This window comes from Boleophthalmus pectinirostris, unplaced genomic scaffold, assembly GCF_026225935.1.
Source record: "Boleophthalmus pectinirostris isolate CB_2022bp ecotype Guang Dong unplaced genomic scaffold, ASM2622593v1 HiC_scaffold_17, whole genome shotgun sequence".
NCBI classification, from domain to species: domain Eukaryota; kingdom Metazoa; phylum Chordata; class Actinopteri; order Gobiiformes; family Gobiidae; genus Boleophthalmus; species Boleophthalmus pectinirostris.
This window is the reverse complement of record NW_026571115.1, coordinates 9130714-9143497: the sequence shown is the minus strand read 5'-3', so window position 1 is coordinate 9143497 and position 12784 is coordinate 9130714. Positions and strand designations below refer to the sequence as shown.

The window sequence follows — 12784 nt, the reverse complement described above, 5'->3', positions numbered from 1 at the left end:
CGGGGTAATAATGGACTCAGACTTGAACTTTAACAGCCACATCAAATCAATAACATCTGCAGCCTTTTACCATCTAAAAAACATAGCAAAAATCAAAGGTTTACTGTCTAAATCAGACTTGGAGAAACTTATCCATGCGTTTGTCTCCAGTAGGTTAGATACTGTAATGGTCTGCTCACTGGTCTCTCCAAACGAGCTGTGAGACGCTGCAGAACATCCAGAACGCTGCAGCTCGGGTCCTTACTTGAACTAGGAAGTATGAGCACATAAATCCTGTGCTCAGGTCTCTGCACTGGCTTCCTGTGGCTCAGAGAATAGACTTTAAAGCAGCTCTGCTTGTGTACAAGTCTCTCCATGGCCGAGCACCAAAGTACATCTGTGACATGTTAGTGTCATATGAACCATCTCACACTCTGAGGAGCTCAGGGACCGGCCTCCTGCTGGTGCCCAGAGTCACGACTAAACAAGGGGAGTCAGCGTTTCAGGTTCATGCAGCTAAAACCTGGAACAGTCTTCCTGAACATGTGAGACAGACTCTTCTGTGACGCTGTTTAAATCCAGACTCAAAACATTTCTGTTTAACTGTGCATATAACTGAAAGGTTTTCATTCCGCACTCTTCTCTCCAATTTATGTCTATCATTTATGTCATATATATAGTAGGGGGTCCCTGCTCCAGCTCTCCATCAGTTTGGGGGTCCCTGGCCTGAAAAACGTTGAAGACCCCTGCTTGAAGATATAACGTAAATTCACAAAGTAATTTCATCTACCCCCATCTCCATTACATGTGGTTAGTTGTAGATAGTAGGCTCGAGAGGGGCAGAAGTGATGAGGTAGTGCTGGTGGTGTAAACTTCTGTTGTAAACTTCTGATCTAAACAGTTTTTTGGACTGTTTTACATTTTTATTTTAAAGGATTCAATTAAGAGCATGTTCATGTTCATTTTGTCTTTATAGAAAATATGCGTCCTTACTGTGACAGACCTCCTCCCGCGTATCCCCATAGAAATGTTCCTTTGGCTATAATTCTGGGTTTTTATTCTCTGTTCCTATGAAATTATGCAGATGATGTGCCAAACATTTGTCTGACCTTAACCTAAAAAACCATTAAAATACCTTATTTATAAAGACCTGTCAGCAGACCGTCCCTCCGAAGCATACCATTTAACGCCAACCATCACATATTATATAGGCCTTTCACTGGTCTCTCCAAACGAGCTGTGAGACGCTGCAGAACATCTAGAACGCTGCAGCTCAGGTCCTTACTTGAACTAGGAAGTACGAGCACATAAGTCCTGTGCTCAGGTCTCTGCACTGGCTTCCTGTGCCTCAGAGAATAGACTTTAAAGCAGCTCTGCTTGTGTACAAGTCTCTCCATGGCCGAGCACCAAAGTACATCTGTGACATGTTAGTGTCATATGAACCATCTCACACTCTGAGGACCTCAGGGACCGGCCTCCTGCTGGTGCCCAGAGTCACGACTAAACAAGGGGAGTCAGCGTTTCAGGTTCATGCAGCTAAAACCTGGAACAGTCTTCCTGAACATGTGAGACAGACTCTTCTGTGACGCTGTTTAAATCCAGACTCAAAACATTTCTGTTTAACTGTGCATATAACTGAAAGGTTTTCATTCCGCACTCTTCTCTCCAATTTATGTCTCACTTTTTAAATTTTAATCTTCATGATTATTTATTCTGTTTTTCTTATTCTGTAAAGCACTTTTAATTACTTTGTGTACGAATTGTGCTATACAAATAAACTTGCCTTGCCTTGCCTTGTTGCCTCATAAAAAAGTTTGACGAGTAACCTTTTATTATTAGTCTGTCTACATCTCCAAAACTCAAAATGTTCTACTCCACCTTGTGATTTCATGAAGCGGTACTTTTCAAGTTAACAGTCACGTTTTACCTTTAGTTCAATAGAGATTGGCAATTCTAGTGAAGGTGTGTGGAGTTTTAAGGCACAGTGCAGCACTTCCTGTATCACAAGGTGGAAAGAGAGTGTTTCAGGGAAAATCTCAGCCTAAATTTGCAGGGTTTGTGTGTTAAACATGTGTGGCATGTGTGAAACAAAACACAACTCCGGGTATGTTTGTGATGAGGAAACAACATTATAACATAGATCAGAAAATAGAGAAAGTATGAGGTACTGCAGGGAGGTCGTGAAATCTTTGGTTGATTAGACTTTTTTTGTATTTCTTAATTTTTGATGGATGAGGATGAACAGGTTTTCGGTGGGTTCTGGCTGTGCTTCCTTCATCACGTCTATATCTCTTTCTTCATTCCCTCGTCTTTCGTTCCCTGCCAAACTGCAAACACATAGGCTCGAATTTGATTGTTTCTTCTAGGCTACATGTCAAGAAGTCTGTTACAGCTTCATTTTTACGTACAGTGGAACTTAAGCTTCGTACATACTACCGTGGATCAGGAAGGGGTGAGGCAACTTCATTCACTGGCCCGCATTAACCAGGCTCCACACTCCACAGTCAGCAACAACCCGGAGAGGAGGGGGAGTCGTGTCTTTCCTTTCGCTCCCCAGATCAGAATGACCGGAAAAGTCAAAATCAAATCAAACTCTTGTCCGTGCGCACTGTGGCTCCTCTCTTGTTTAATCAGATCATTAATAAAGTCACACTTTGAGCCCTTTTTCTGCGATGCCATTGCTCTGGTCTTCTCAGAGTCACCACGAGCACACACAAAGCACTTCAGGCCTGATTTAGCTTTGGTCAGACTCTGTCACGGACCGAGTTGACAACTGGAGATGGAGCCAGTTTCAGCTCAGGATTTCAGGATAAGCCTAGACTTCTTAAGCAGCTTCAATAGAATACCCCCATAGAATTGAATGTACAATAAGAGACTGACTATGTTTATACAACTGTATGTCATATATATATAGTAGGGGGTCCCTGCTCCAGCTCTCCATCAGTTTGGGGGTCCCTGGCCTGAAAAACGTTGAAGACCCCTGCTTGAAGATATAACGTAAATTCACAAAGTAATTTCATCTAACCCCATCTCCATTACATGTGGTTAGTTGTAGATAGTAGGCTCGAGAGGGGCAGAAGTGATGAGGTAGTGCTGGTGGTGTAAACTTCTGTTGTAAACTTCTGATCTAAACTGTTTTTTGGACTGTTTGACATTTGACATTTTTATTTTAAAGGATTCAATTAAGAGCATGTTCATGTTCATTTTGTCTTTATAGAAAACTTATAGAAACTGTGACAGACCTCCTCCCACGTATCCCCATAGAAATGTTGCTTTGGCTATAATTCTGGGTTTTTATTCTCTGTTCCTATGAAATTATGCAGATGATGTGCCAAACATTTGTCTGACCTTAACCTAAAAAACCATTAAAATACCTTATTTATAAAGACCCGGCAGCAGACCGTCCCTCCGAAGCATACCATTTAACGCCAGCCATCACATATTATATAGGCCTTTCATGGGTTTCAGAATGAGAGGCCATTAGGACGGTTGCCATAGCAATTAACAAATCAAAACTGAATATTATACCTTTCAAAGCAAGCTTTTTAAAGGACCAATATTATGCTATTTTCGGAATGATGTTATATTGTTGTTTCCTCATCACACATACCTGTATTTTGTTTCATTCACACAAACCTGAAAACACTCTGTTTCACCTTGTGATGTCATGTGGTAATACAGGAAGTGTTCCACTGTGTTTTTAAACTCCATACACCTTCACTAGAACCATTTGGATCATTTCAGCCATAGGATCTCCAATCTCTACTGAACTAAAGGTACAAGGAAAACTATTGCTTCATGACATCCCAAGTTGGAACAGAGCATTTTGAACTTTGGAGATGCAGACAGACTAATAATAAAGGATTACTCAAACATGTGTGAATGAAACCAAACACCACTCAAGGTATGTTTTTGATGAGGTAAGGTGAGGTCAGTTTAGTGTAGTATAAGACCTTGTAGTAGCAGTTCTCACCCTGTATGCGCAGACTCTCCTGGTACTGGATGATGAAGTACTCCTGGTTGTGTTGGAGTTTGCGCAGGTCATTTTCCGTATCCTGGCTGAACATTCGCAGCTCCTCAAATGCCTGGTTGATCTGCTGGTACTTCTGTGACATGCTGTCCATCATAGCACCCAAAGGAGAGGCCGACTGCAGAAGAACAATAATGAATGATCGGCTGAGTGAAGGCTGTGTCAGTAGGATCAAGGATATAGACAATAGAGCAGGGTAGAGGTGAACGTCCAACGCACAACACTGGATTTCGAATTATGTTTACAAAAGAAATGCTGTACTGAGTTTTCATAACTGAAATATGGTCAAAAGGCTTATAAAACATAACATTTTTGCTGATTTCTTTCCAGATATCTCCTTTGTCATAAAACCCACTGAAGTAAATGTGATCAACGGTAAAATGAAGTCTGCATATATATGTGCTGTTTGGAATCATCTGGAATTTGGCACCTTCATTTCTTCTAATCGCATTTTCCCAGTGCGCTCGGAGTTGGGAAATTATGAAAACTGAGGTATGATTGTAAATGTTGATTAGCCGAACATAACGGAACACTACAATAACATGGAGATGAAGAAAAGTGGACCATTTTCTCATTTTTATTAGATTTTGTCAGACTTACTACAATAAACAGAGCCCGCCAGAAGTTGTCATCGCATCTTTCCAAATTCCTGGTTCGTGATGTAAGTGTGAATACAGCCTATTTGCATAGTTTTTTTTTCTTTTTTTATGAAAATTAGAAAACATGTATTTTCCAACTTCAAAAATCAACTCTAGCTCTGAAATACAGGACATTGAAAGCTGCAGTCTATTTACTTTGCAGCTTCCCTGGGGGTGTGACCTTAATCTAACCTTTGTGACTTTAATCTGAGCTTTGTTTTAAAATGATCTGACCACAAAGAATTGACTTAGTCGAAAGTACAACCAGTGTTGCCAGATGCCCACCCAATTGGGCTCCTTTTGACTACGTCGGGTGGGGAGAGGAAGCCTTAGGTGGGCAAATAATATTTGGGCTAATTTCAACCAGTTTGGGCGTTTTTTATTATCACACCAATCAACGAGATACACAGACTTTCATTCCTATTCATTCTTATGGAGGTGCGCTCCAGCCTGTGCACAAATGAATGGACGTCCGCTAAGTTCAGACCTTCTCGGTGTTCAGCTGTTGCACAGATTCAGTTCTTCGATAAGTGAGTCTCAGGCTCTGTGTTTGCCACCTGTTCTTGCAGTAGTCAAAGCTATGGCCGACTATTGATGATATTCATTTTTATGCATGATGAAAACACTGTTCTACGTTTTACCAAAGGTTTTACATAACATGTTTTCACAATCCTGGCAATGTTTTTTTTTAAAAGCTAATAGATTAAGTTACAACATTCAAATATTCAAATATTAGACTAAATGACATTTTTTTCTGTGATAAATGAAAATGCTGTTTTACATTTAACATGTTTTTTTCAATATTGGCAATGTTTTTAAAAAGCCTACAGATTAAATAGCATACAGCATTTTTATTTAAATATTACATTTTGTTGTTTCTGTGATAACAATGGATTACATCTATTTATTCAAAAATTACATGTTTTCTGTGACAAAATGTTGGCCGGTATTTTGCTGAAGAGGGCAGGTTTTCGAACATGATTGGGCGAAAATCATTAAACCCAAATTGGCAACACTGAGTATAACAACTGATCTTATTTTGTACTGTTACACAAGTGTTTCACACATATAATTACAGTCACAAGCTAGCTAGCATTAGCCAACAGTCACTCTCAGCGCTTTTGTTGAAAATTAAACACTGAAACAGGACCATGAACATTTGTATTGATCACAGGCATTTAAAAAATAAATAATTCTTGAGTTTTCAGACAAACGTAAAACTTTTTTGCCTTTTTGGTTTGCTAATGTGTGCATTTGCATCTCCATGGTAACCTTCCCGTCTCCTTCTAGCGTGATGTCATTGTGCAAAGAATGAATTAAAAAAGGTTTCAAGTACGTTGTAACAAAAATAAACTAATTACACTGAGTTTCAAGATCACTTTTCACTTTCATTCACCAACCCACAGCTCAAAGCCTGCTTCTGCTGCGCCCTTGGGCAAGACACAGCCGCCTTTGCCAAAGAAAACAGGTGTGTGAATGATACTGTAAACATGAATGGAATGCCTAACAACAAATATGAAAAGCATGCATCTCAATTTTCTTCTGAACGTGATCTGTCCTGGTTAAATAAACTAATAGGGAATTTAAAGATATACTATGTAACTTTTGGAGGATTGGCTTTGAATGAATTTTCCACTGCATGACATTAAACTTTTTAATTAATTAAATAACCATTGCATTTATATAGCGCCTTTAAGACACCCAAAGCGCTTTACAGTTCATTGTTCATTCGCTCCACACTCAGTGGTGGTAAACTTCTACCGTAGCCACAGCTGCCCTGGGGCAGGCTGACAAAAGCGAGGCTGCCAATCTGCGCCATCCACACCTCCGACCACCACCAACACTCACACACTCCACTTTCATACTAAACTTGCATTTATTTACGGGTGTGTATATATATAAACTTTGAAAACTGCATTCTTACAGTGAGTGGGCTTGCCTCTCCACAGATCAGACTTGTAATTTAGTAGTTTAATTTCTGTATTGACAACTGCTTGTTCCATAGAGATAAATTTAATTCAAAGTTTAAAGGGCTTATTTTCTGATCTATGTTATAATGTTATTTCCTCATCCAGAAACAGACCTGGAGTAGTGTTTTGTTTCATTCACACATGTTTAACACACAAACCTGCATATTTAGGCTGAGCTCAAAAAGAAAACACTTGTTCCACCTTGTGATGTGCTCACTGTTTAAACTTTAAACTCCATACACCTTCACTAGAATCATTTGGATGATTTCAGCCTTGGAATTGCCAATCTCTACTAACCTACAGGTAAAATGTTAACTTGGGAACTACCGCCTCATGACATCACAAGGTGGGACAGAGTATTTTGATCTTTGAAGATGTAGATAGACTAAAAACTCAACTCAACTCCAAGTGTGTTTTTGATGAGGTAACAGCATTATAACACGGCTGAAAGCTCACAAGAGTCAATTTCGTGTAATATAGGACCTTTAATGCCATACTGGGGAATGATCCATGCAAAGGAATGACATCTCCATGGATACTAACTGGTGAGAAAGGTTTCATAGTGCACCTTTAACATGCCCTCTCCTTAAAATGAACTAAAGCAGTTATCTTTTGTTTTTGTAAATTGGAGATGTGTTTGTTGAACTGTAGCTGCTAAAATACATCAATACAGTAAAAATATTTCTCTGACTTTTTGCGTTGAATCTCACCGACTCAAGAGACAAGAGGAAATGAAGCTGTTATCAGAGCGCTGCAGACGGCACGGTCAGTTAAAGCAGCGCTTGTGGTACGTTCAGGGTCCAGACAAAAGCGAGGGAACTCAATCACTCCAAATATGAAATCCAGTAATAAAGGCAACATGATGAGACAGGAAATCGCTTCACTGCAGGAGACGTGCTGCCTGGGTTTAAGAACAGTCTGCATTTTAAAGGCGCATTGTGGAACTTTGCCAGTGCGTTTGGTCTATGCCAGGGGTGAGCAAACCAAGGCACGGAGGAATTTTGAGGGGCACGCACAGCAAAATGGTCAGAAACAAACAGTCCTGCTGCGCTCATTGACACGTGAACAGTGCGCTCTTCACCACAGCTCACAGCAGAGATGATTGACATCTGCTTCTGTAGAGACTCTGTCCAAACTCATCTAACCTTTTCCCCTCACTGGCCTTTGAGGTCTCTCCTCTGATCTGTCTGAGGGTGGAGTCCCTATCCTTTCACCATGACCTGTGAAAAATGTAGGGATGTAACGATATCCAAATCTCTCTGTACGACATTTTCACGACATGCATCTCATGGAACGACATTTATTTAGATTTAAGAGGCTAACAAAACTGTGAATATGCTACTTTTCCCTTTAAAAATGCATTGACAAGACTTTGGCTCTGTCATAAACCAAAGAGTTAAGAATTAAAAGTGCTTATAGCTAGGGCCTGACCAGTATATCAGTTGGGCGATATTATCAGCTAATTTGGGCACTTGGAGACATATCGACTATCAGCCTAAATCTTTTAAATAAATTTAACTTCAGCGCACTTTAGGCCAGCAACAAAACTGCTTATTAGTGAAGACTTGTGATCTGAGAGGAGCCTGTGTGAGTGGTGAGTGTTGCAAAATGCATCAGTTTTGAAGTTACTTTTCATTCTTTCTCATTGGTTAGCTCTTCCCTGCTGTAGCTCCCATACTTAAACAGCCTATTTTCTCTTCCATTGGCCTAGTGTAAAGTGACTATAGTGGCTGTACACGTTACTGGACCTGCATTGATATGTAAATGAGCTTTGAACAGAGATGTGAATCATCAGAATTTACGCATTTACTTTACTAATTAATTACCGCTACAGTCTAATAGTGGCAATTTACTTACTTTCTTTTCTAGCTACAATGTTATGTAAAAATGCCATTAGACCAACCTACTGTCTTTAAATATGACAGTAAAGAGGCAGAATAACAATAAATGTTGCCTGAACAAACTCAATTTAAGATCCAGTAGAGCCAGACTGAAGAGACCTGAGATTTAGAGATGTTCGATGATACAATATCACTATATTTCGGTCATTAATGTTTTTATATTGTGCTGGTTTTATTGGAAAGCACTTTGGTCACCTTGAGTGTTGTAAAGGGCTGTATAAATAAAGTTTGATTGATTGTTTGTTGTTAGATCCCTAGCAAAATGTACTGCGTAGTTTTGATTCTGAGTCAAAAATCGCAACAGACTTTACAGCTCTATATCGTCAAAGTGTCACTAACAATCAGACTACTGGGGCCCTTACAAACTGAATACATTTCCATATTGAAAGAGGTAAGGCAGAGGGTTTACGCCAAGATTCATAAACATCCATAAACTACACATGGAATAAAATAACAAATGCATAAATAATAAAACAGCTGTGAAGTTGTCAGCACTTTTGATAAATTGCTACTCCACATATGATTTTTTAAAACTTTGTACCAAAATGACTTCGTGACACTGCCAAATCCTACGTGTATAAATGATAAAGAAAATAAAACTGGAGATCGAAGTAAGTACAGAAAAGTAGGCGTGTAACGGGGATAGTGAAAAGAGGCTTTGATCTGCAAAATGGCGTTTCGAAAATACACCATTAAAGGCTGCTCAAACATGCACATACATAAAAATTAAGTAATAGAGGAATGGAATAAATGAGAAGGGAAAACAAAGCTCTGAAAAGTCCATTTTGCATAATACGCCTACTTTAAGATGAAATTGCATATATTTTTGTGTGGTACGTGTTTTGTGGCATTAACTACCCAAAAACCAAAACACAGATGTTGCAAACAATGAATAGCTTTCAATACATGAATTCGCAATCAGCTGAATATATGAATTAAAAATCAGAATTTGGACGGCTATATTCCCAACAAATCATTTTATTTTAAAATTTTTACCAGTGGGCTTTTTTGACTCTACCTACATGACGTAACTAGGCAACAGGGAAGCCAATAAGTACAAATCAATTCACCGCAGGAGACGGCCAAAGACAAATCTCTCACGCTTCCTCGGATTTTCAGATTTATAGTAAAACGGCTTGCATTTTTCTACACTATCAAATATTCTGTTTTCAAACTCCAATCACGTTCCTGTATTGTGAGTCCATTGTGTGATAGAGTATAGCGTGCCCATTAAATCAAAATTGCCCCATTATTTTGTTGTTATACCATTTACTCCCATTATGTAGCCGAGTTGTTGTCCGTTATGTGGGTTTACGGCTGAATAATGCATGAGAGGGAAGGCAGAGGGCATGTTCTTCAAATTCTTGAAAAACAGGCTAAAATTAGGGATGAAATTTGAATATATTTGCGTTTTTCATTTAGCTTATATTAGCAATTATTGAGTGCGTTTACGTGCACATCAGTATCCCGGTTATGATCGGATTTTTTGAGTATCTCAGTTTCTTCATGGTGCATGTATACGTAGTACCCCGGTTTCAGTATCCTGATTACTAGAAACTGGGTTACTGTAGCTGATATATTCCGATAGTAACCAGGATACAGTGGCATGTATACACAGTATCCTGGTTACTGCAACATAAAGCTGAGTACGCATGCGTCCAAAAGACAAACACTTTTCAATCTTTTCACTGCAACAGTAGCGACATAAATAACGTGACCAACATAAATAAAGTGACCAACATAAATAAGGTGACCATACATAAGTGAAATGACTGTAAAATAAAGAGCTGCGCTAAATCTGCACACGTACAATCTGCACTTGTATGACCTGCACGCGTATGATCGCTGAAAAGCTAAACATGAACGATCTCCTCTACGATATACAAAACAGACTTACCATCATTAGCAACTCCTCTGTCACAAAAAGAATGCACATATTCCACTGAATCATGTCCTTTAGTCCGACAAAAGCTGAACCACATCAGGGCACAAGGAGCGAGCTGTTTTTATCAGCGCTAACAGTTTATGCAAATGAGCCATGTGGTTTTAAGTTTTGTTTCTGTAAAATGTAAACGAATGTGATCAAAGCTGCATTATATTATCAAATGGGCTGATGTTGCTCTATATGGTTATAGTTTATATGTTGTAAAGTTGAGTTTATTTAAGCAGAAGATTTTAATGAAGAATCTGTTGGGTTTGATGTGTGCAGTGGATTGTGGGATATCTCAGAGCTCCTCACCGCTGGTTAAACCTCCCGAGCTTCCTCTGCTAAAGGAGCTCATGGTTTGTATTTTTCCTGGTTTATTAATTTAAATTAAGTAAATTTTTGCGCTTGAGCATTTATACAGGGATATGAGTATCCCAGTTTCTCAGCGTGCATGTATATGCAGTATTCCGAATACTGACATAACTGGGATACTCATTGTTTTGTTTTGTAGCCTTACTGATGCTTTGCAGTGACATGTTTTTATTCATTTTTATATAGTTTTTCCACCTTCAAGGCACTCAAAGCGCTTTAAAAAGAGGAACCACTCACCCATTCACACACTAGGGGGTGAAGTGGGTGAAGTGTCTTGCCCAAGGACACAATAACAGCATTCATCTGCGGGAGCTGAAATTGCACCGCCAAATGCTCAAACCAATGATGTTTCTGTCAAGAGCAAGATTTGGACCACCAACCTTTGGATCAGTGGACAAACGCTCTACCGACTGAGCTACTGTCGACCCAAATCAGGCTGGGAGTGTTCTACATGTATCCCTATGGCGGAACGTTCAGGTGTTTCCATGGTTACACAATGCACACATTAGCAAATATGGATTCAAACAGCACATCCGCAATTTTCAGAAGCCTGTGATCAATACGAGCGTTCATGGTTCTGTTTCGGTGTTTGATTTTCAATAAAAAGGTGAGAGTGACTAACTGAAAAACTGTTAATGCTCGCTAACTTGTAACTGTAATATTATTTGAGAGAGGTTTGTTTAACAGAAAAGAGCAGCTCACCTGTTGTAGTTCCAGCTCAGATTTTGTTAAAACAAAACTCAAATAAAAGGCCAACAAAGCCTCAAACAGAGTAATGCCAACAGCCCCCGCAGTAAAGTCTCACCTTCAAACCCACGTTTAGTCTTTAGCTCTTCTGTGGGTTATTATTTATTTATTTTATTCATTCATTTATTCTTTTTAACAATTTTTGTTTTACATAGTTGAATGCTTTTTATTTCTTGTTTTAATTACTATTTACTGCCTTTTATTGTCCTCATTTGTTATGTCATGTTTATGAAAGGTGCTTTATCTAAATAAAGTGGATTAGATTGGATAATGTTCCTTTAATGAGTCCATATTGCGCTATTTTCTGATCTATGTTATAATGTTTCCTCGTCAAAAACATACTTGGAAATGTGCTTTGTTTCATTCAAACATGTTTAACACGCAAACCCTGTGTATTTAGACTGAGTTCTTCTCTCAAACTGAAAACACTCTGTTCCACCTTGTTATGTCATGTTGTAATATAGTAAGTGTTTTTAAACTTCATATACTTTAAATAGAATCATTTGGATCATTTCAGTCCAGGAAATGCACCAATATCTACTGATTTAAAGGTAAAAGGTAGCTGCTAACTTGAAAACTACCACTACATGGCATCACAAGTTGGAACAGAGCATTTAGACCAGGGGTGTCAGACCCAAATTCACAGAGGACTAAAATTAAAAAAGTCGTGGGCCAAACTAAATATTTATTGAAAAATTTCAACATCTGCATGTTTTCTCTTCTTTCAAGATATGTAATGTTAAGCCTTTTCTTGTTCAAATAAATGTTTAATAATAGTTTTGCTTAAACATTGAATCCAGAACAAGCAAAATATAAAATAATAACAACATTTTAAATAAATAATGCCTCTATATCTGTAGTCGGCAGGCCAGCTCTAATACATATTTGATATGAGCTTGGGGGCCAAATATAATTATATCGTGGGCCAAATTTGGCCCCCGGGCCTGAGTTTGACATGTCTGATTTAGAGCTTTGAAGATGTACAGAGATTAATAATAAAGGATTACTCAAATATGTGTGAATGAAACAAAACACAATTCCAGGTATGTTTTTAACAGCTCACAATAGTCAATTTTGCATAATATAGGACCTTTAATTATAGGTTTTTGTCCAAGCCTTGATTTAAACATACAGATGAGACATGGTTAAAACATTGGGTTTCTGCCAAGTTGTTTCCCATAATTTCCTCAAAAGCTTCCAAGATGAAATTTCCAATGATT

The 12784-nt window shown here is 38.7% G+C and overlaps 1 protein-coding gene across 2 annotated transcripts in view; it reads right to left on the bottom strand.

The window, feature by feature from the left end:
* stat5a (signal transducer and activator of transcription 5a) overlaps window positions 1–12784 on the bottom strand; it is a 199805-nt gene that overhangs the window by 54130 nt on the left and 132891 nt on the right. For both annotated transcript variants that reach the window (XM_020924049.2, XM_055152951.1), the window contains exon 6: window positions 3953–4127. In XM_020924049.2, coding sequence (XP_020779708.1) covers window positions 3953–4127 — 175 coding nt within the window. The remainder of the gene's footprint in view (window positions 1–3952; window positions 4128–12784) is intronic.